Below are 6,703 nucleotides of genomic sequence, written 5' to 3' on the forward strand. Positions count from 1 at the left end.
AGGGACTTCTTGCCTCAAAGTTTGTTGTCGCTCTTGATCCTTTAGGTAGGAGAGTTTCACCGGTTGTCTGTTGTTTCTTTGACTGTAATGAAACAGGAGGGAAACCAACTTTTCATCTTGGAAGAGTACGTACACCCACATTGTTTTGAACTCCACAGAGGGAGGCATTTTTACTTGCAAAGAAAAGACAAACTACAATTTGAGTGTGTAAAACTGTCATTTATCCCGCGGATTTTTCTTGTTACTCGCCCTGATGGCGGTGTACTTTGCTCAACAGCTGGGGGACCGTAGACGACAAGACTTGAGCCGACACCCCTATGAATCTTTCATCTATCCAAGACAGCCAACCATCCAGCAGGGTCAACAGTCTCTCTAGGAAAGTAATATTGTGAATGAAGGGACCCCTGGAACTGACCGGGAGTAACTGAACCAAGAGATGGTTGATACACTTGTCAGCGAAACGTAGCAAGCGCGTTGATGGTTTTGTGGCTGTTGACGGAGTGGTGTGTTAGATGCTCGCCGACCTAGAGCACGATCTTCTGATGGTGAAAAGGTACGGGCTTCTTTTTGGACGGAGAGCTAGATATATTGCTAGAGGCCGTGTTCAAGCATAGGGACACCCAGCGGAAAAACCAACGCACTACAGTACTCTCCCGTGCGGCCGCGGTGTCGAGGAAAGCAAGACTTGCGTATCGATAAACTAGCCAGAACAAATTTTCAGGTCGCACTGGGAAGGGGCAGGCAGTCTTCCGCTGGACAGAAGTCTGCAACTGATAAGTGGCAGCCCCCTAGGATCGCGGCGACAGTAAACTGAGAGGAGTCACATAGCTAAAAATTCAGTCTACCTTCCCCCCGACACCCGGTGACGGCTGCCGAATGTCAGGAAAGAGTCGTCCTAAGGCGTCTCCGTCGTCAAAAATAGCCGGATAGGACCAGACTAGTACCCTCGGGGGTTGCAGTTCAGCCACTTGTGTTCCTAAACGTAACCCTAGTTTCACCCTTGCGTTTTTTTACGTTCTTGGCTGTAGGAATTGTATGCTCCGCTGACCTTGCGCCATGAAAGGATCTTCGAGTGTGCGATGAGCTCATGCCTCTCCGTTGAGCCGGAAGAGTGGGTACAGCTGAGCAACCTCTGTAGTGTAGCAGTCTTTTTCTCCTGAGTTTTCCGCGGTACGGGGATATTTTTTTACTGTCGCGGGTGATGCTGTGGATACTACACTATTTGTAGTTGGAGGTATTCTGGTCATGTTTTTTAGGAGGGCCCTCTCGTTTTAGTGGAGAACACCAGGCCACACTCCTGGTCTCCCGGCGTATGTGGTCCCAGGTCTAAAGACCGAACTTTCAACAATGCATTTTGGACATAACACGAAGTTGAGGGACGAGCGGAGTCGCCAGCTTCTCTACGGCACTCCAGTCTGCGGCACACACCTGTAGATGGCCGGCGAGAGTTCCACCTAAGAAACTAGTACAGGTGCGGTTCCACTATTAGTGAGTACCTCCGACCGCAATGCTGAGGCTACGACTCTCGAGATTAAGCATTACGAAAAGCATGGAGAGACCTCATGAGACATTTCAGGCGTTACAGAAGACACCCGCAGATTCGTTTTTCGCGTTCGCGCCCGCTGAATCAGCGTAGTCTCCTTGTCCCCAGGCTGATTTACCTGCCGCGGGGCGGTGGAAACTGACATTAGGGAACCCTGGGTTCTGCGCGGTTGAATATAAGAAAACATAAATACGTCCAATATGGGCAGATACCTGCCTTCGAGAAGTCCGTCAGCCACACCTCGCGAAGGCTCTGTGTCGCAAGGCGCCCAATGCTTACGAGCTTTCCCGTGCGACGCATACGCGTAGAAGCCAATGAAAGCACTGCGGTGGAAGCCAAGACTCTTTATCTGCTCGCCCTTCGCTGTCCCTGCTCGCCATTCGCCAGGGACAGCGAAGGCGTGAGACATCCAACGTGTGTGGGTAGCTGAGTCCGCCAGGACGGGAACCTCCTGTCCTCATTAGCTCGCTTCGGGTAGTTGGTCTGGAAGACAGAAGAGCAGGAAGTGATAACTTCCTTCGTAACAAGAAAGGAGGCCAGAAAGGCGCCAGCGACATCATCCGCGGGGGCGCTTGACCACCTATTCATCTGGTTGCGTAAGTTCCGGTCCGTGCCGTAATCACTACATCCGGTAAACAAACCGCAGCAAGCTGCATCTCAGATGGTCCAAACCGACCAGCCGTTTGCATGCATCGAAGGCACGGTAACTTCGGACGAGAGAGTCGCGGCTTCGTGTCTTCTTGGCTTGGGTATAGCGGCCTTTGAACTCTTCTTTACCGCGCAGGCCAGTCTTTGACGGACAGCGGAGTCCCCACTATTCTTGTTTCGTCTATAGGTTACAGAAGCCTCACACGCAAACAGGCAAACGGTGCAGTCGTCTTGTCTGGACGCAGCTTGGCATTTCCTTTGTCGCGAACAAGTCTCGACCGCGCCTGTACTCCTCTGGACCTCCGTACGTACATGTCGTAGGGGTTTCTTTCCACTCCTCCTCTGCGATGGTTCATTCAGTACGTATAGGTGTTTGTCGCTTGACTAGAGACCCCATTTTCTTGCGAGGGTGGCGTGATCCACTCGATTGACTTCAAAGCACTCGACAAAGGAAGCATCTTCCACGGCCACCGGCACCCTGTCGATCCGCGCGTTGGTTCTTTTGTCTATATGAGTGCAACCCATCTATAGGCTCTTGCTCGCATAGTGCCTGGGCGGTTTTTCTGCAGCCCGCTTGATTTTCAAAGCGTAGACTCGCTCTTCCGGAGCTTGGCTCCCAACTCGCTTGCCCGCTGCTGCCCTCTACAAGCAAAAGCGCGTGTTACCTGCTCCGGTCTTTCCCCGGTCTTTATCCTCTTTATTCGTGTAGAACCCGGATCTCAAAGCACGGATAAGGACAGGTGTCTAAAAAGGAAACAATGGATTTGAGGCGGTGCGCGGAGTAAGACCTTGGGTACTCGACGCGCTTTACCATCGCGCCAAAGACACTTCGCGTTTCGAATATACAATGGTTTCCACAAACCCAAAAGAGACAAGCCCCCATGGGCAACCAGAGGGAGACTGTCTCGTATGCTTTGAATCACTGACACCCGAGAATTATGCGGAGTATCGCGTTTCCGAAGGAACGGACGGAGAGCCACCGCAAGGAGACGGGAGCAACAAGGAAGACTTATCTCGGCGATCGACATGTTGGTATCCTTCCAAGTTCTGTGTCGATTGCCTAGAAGAGCTGCAAGCATCCCAGGTAGGGCTCGTAACGAGGATCCCTATTGAGAGACTTGAGCTTCTTGGTTTCTCCGCCTGTTGCGGAGAGCGAGCCATTCTCCCCTGAAGAATTGTCGGCTTGCAACTCAGGACAGTGACAGCTGTGATTCAATCGTTTCTGTTATTCGCTTGCTTCTCCGGAAAGGTTTCATTGTCACCTCAGACTCAGGACCAAAGTAGCTGTAAGTTGTTGCTAGGTCAAGCCACCTCTTCTTTCTTCCTGTGTTTGGGTAACCGTTATCTTCGGCGCAGTGTGTCTGGCGCCCGGCAGGGGTACACGCAGACCAGCGGTGAGCGCGAGTTCATATGCGTCGTGCAAAAAGGTAGGCATGTACGTGAACGCCTAAGAGTGCACATTTGACTTTTCAGTGATGTGAACGGACATATCTGTGTGCGTACTCGAGTGCATACTACACCAGAATACATCTTGACGCGAAACACTCTCTCCTGTTACTTTCTTCCATGGCACATTCGTACGGCTTGCCGCGGAGCTGCATCTATTTTACAAAGGGGGCGTCGTTGGGAGTTTCCTTCGTGGTGCAACGAGAAGAAGGTGGTGTTTGAGGGAAAGTATGGCCAAGATATCCCTGACAGTAATTCAAAAGGACCGTAGCTGCACTAACGATTGAAAGACTACCGCTCTGACGTGTTTCGTCTGCCTTCGTTCCACTTACTATAGCCCAACACGTGTACGGCCTGGATACCAGAAAGGGGCTATGATAAACTGGTGCCAAATCCCACGCACTGTATCACCGACAGATACGAGGGCGGTGCGGGGTTTCGCAACTACCGCGGACGCACCACCAACATCAGTGAGTGACGACTACCTCTCGTCCGTGTTACAGTAGGAGATTCCCTACTGTCTGTAGAAAAGTCTTTCTCAGCTTCTTGTGGGACTCGCTGTGGCGGGATCCTCAAGTCGACTCGAGAAAGATACACTGCCTGACTTCTTACCCAGCGGGACATAGTTGAGAGAAGAAAAGTCCATAGTTGGAAAGTGTCCGAACAGGTCTCCCTTTCTGCCGTGAATCAAGATAGCGCCTTTAAGGACGGCAGCTGGGGTTTCATCGCAACGAAACGGCGTTCATTTTGTCAAGCAGCTTTGAGTCGAGGTGGCCTGCTGTCGCCGCGGGAGCGAGGGGTTCGAGTCACACAGATTTTAGTTGACAGTCGTGTATCGTGTCTTACTCTCCTCGGGCGTCTTGGAGGGCTGTGAACGGCAGCCGAGGTGTCGCTTGTGGGGCGCTGTGCCGTGAAGGGGACACTTGGGTCATCTGTGCACTGTACGTCCAGTTCAAGAGGTACTGCGACAGCGTGGCGAACACAAACTGTGCTCGAGAGCAGCGCAGCCTGCTTGCAAGAGGCCCGCCTGTGAACCTGCGCGACAGGATGGCCTTCCCAGAGTCCGGAGACCAGGAGATTCATTCTTTGTGGTATGCGAAAGACAACGCAGTCCACAGTGCGAGGTTGAAGGATAGCCTGGTAAGCAGTAGGAGGATTTCACACTCATGTCGCATTGCGTTTCTTTCGATGGCTTCACTCCGTTTTCTTGATTGTAGTTGAGGCACACCTCCAGTTCTGCTCATTTGTTCGCGGTCGTCGGCTTCAGGAGAGAAGAGGTGGACGCCTGTACGTGTTTTTTCTTCCCACCCAGAAAAGAGAGTCTGTGGTCCGCGCCCCTGGCGGGACGGTTGTCTTGTGTTTCTCCAAGAGTCATCGCTTTAGGGGACGTGACAGAAACATTCAGTAGCTCGGACTAAATCACCACGTAAGACAGCGCTGCCTAGAAAGAGAAAAGGTAACGAAAGCTCCCACCCTCTGCCTCCTAAAGGGTGCTGTGTACATGGAGGAGCTGGCTGCGCGCAGGATGGAGAGGCTAGGCAAGCCCTATGGGATAGTCTGCGTCAGTTCATGATTGAGGGCGAAGAGCTAGAGTCATCTGAACAGGAGCAAGCAAAAACATCCTGACGCCTTTTACGGGGGAGATGAGATGCATTTGCGGTACGGTTTCGAAGCACTTGGGGACGGAAATATACACCAACCGAGATCGGGTCGGAGACACATCGGCTTCAGAATTTTCTGGTCGGCTTCCTGTTTAGCTCTTCTACACATGTTGTGAAGCAGACTCTGGCGGCATGCGCCGGTTGGAGTGGAGCACCCGGAAACCCTCAGAAGAGAGGCGAGTTCTCTGCTCAGCACGGCATTGAGGTCGAGCTGCAGTCGATGTGACCTATTTCGTTCACTACGGTCATTGCATGCCTAGCCCAGCTATAGGTCTGCCTTTTGCGAGTGTGGACAAAGCGGATCTCTGATAAGGATCCTCGTGACTCCACGGTGGCTTGCTTGCATCCTGCAATGAAGACAGCACGCAGGAAATGAAGTTTGCGGGTTCCGGAGTGCAGCCGTGGTCCCCGTGATGGTGCCAAGTAGGAAGCGTCCTTTCCAGGTTCGCTCGGTGTTGCTATCTAACATCCCGGTCACTGCTCGGGTGACTGACTATCACACGTGGGATTGCATATGCTACCGGGCCTCGAGATGCACGCACCGACGCTTTGACAGCTCACTAAAACGCGAACGGGGCCGGTCTTGCTTGAAGGTGACGCCTTACACTGCTGTGCGGCTCAACGAGTCGCTTGCGGTCCACTGCTCGTGCCGGTTGCGGTCGGCTGTTTTCCTTATGAACTGGGTGTCAAGTGTTGCCAGCACAGCGAGGCACAGTCGGAGAAACTGGCAGGGGCTCTCGGTCACAGTTGGAGAGACCTCTTCTGCTGCCTGAGTCATGGAAATGGGTTCACATCTGGTGTAGTTACTGTCTGCCGAGCTATTCAGAAGGTTCTTGTTGACGGTAGCTTCCCGCTGGACATCCTTTTTCTTTGAATAGTACTTCCCTTCTCGCCGAAAGTGTTTATTGTCACATGGCTAGCAAACCGGAGACCTTCTACGCGATGCAGATACAGAATGGTGAAAGATCAGTTTTTAGAGCTAAGAGTGTAGGTTGTCGGTGGCCAGGAGTTGGCCTAAGCGCGACAGCGCCACCCGGAACGGCACTTGCTGCACCATTACTAGAGTGACTTCAGAGAGGTCGTGGGTTGTTGGAGAGGTGTTGATCCGCTGCTTCTAGCTCCGAGAACAACTGCACACATCGCTACGCGGCCACTGTACGCGCGCGGTTCCAGGGCGGGGCGCAACCCTGGCAACCCCAGGACAGTTCATCGCTTAGTGTGAAGCTTAAGGTGTTTTCTTTTCGCAAATGCGCCCGAGATAAGCACGCTGTCCGTAGAGGGAGCACCGCGTCGCCATGGTAGGAGGCAGAGAGAGCCGTTAGGAGCTTGATTACGTGCGGGAGCCCGTCCTTTCCCTCATGCTAGCATTTGAACTGCATACTAAGAGGTGGCACAGGCTGCGCGC

General features: G+C 52.8%; 1 protein-coding gene across 1 annotated transcript; it reads left to right on the top strand.

Moving 5' to 3' along the window:
* Positions 1-2,308: 2,308 nt before the first annotated feature.
* Positions 2,309-5,874, top strand: CSUI_000947 (uncharacterized protein). The gene is made up of 3 exons (XM_068061153.1): positions 2,309-3,275; positions 4,589-4,777; positions 5,162-5,874. The coding sequence occupies exons 1-3, from the start codon at positions 3,039-3,041 to the stop codon at positions 5,261-5,263; spliced, it is 528 nt and encodes a 175-aa protein (XP_067926879.1). The 5' UTR covers positions 2,309-3,038; the 3' UTR covers positions 5,264-5,874.
* Positions 5,875-6,703: the final 829 nt, after the last annotated feature.

This window comes from Cystoisospora suis (assembly GCF_002600585.1).
Source record: "Cystoisospora suis strain Wien I chromosome Unknown contig_374, whole genome shotgun sequence".
Classification (NCBI taxonomy): domain Eukaryota; phylum Apicomplexa; class Conoidasida; order Eucoccidiorida; family Sarcocystidae; genus Cystoisospora; species Cystoisospora suis.

What these genes read in the sequence shown, in the direction of transcription:
- CSUI_000947 (XM_068061153.1), top strand. Translation starts at nt 3,039, where the DNA reads ATGGTTTCCACAAACCCAAAAGAGACAAGCCCCCATGGGCAACCAGAG. An exon ending in AAGAGCTGCAAGCATCCCAG is followed by an intron (nt 3,276 to 4,588) that starts GTAGGGCTCGTA and finishes CTGTACGTCCAG; the next exon opens with TTCAAGAGGTACTGCGACAG. An exon ending in CGAGGTTGAAGGATAGCCTG is followed by an intron (nt 4,778 to 5,161) that starts GTAAGCAGTAGG and finishes GGCTGCGCGCAG; the next exon opens with GATGGAGAGGCTAGGCAAGC.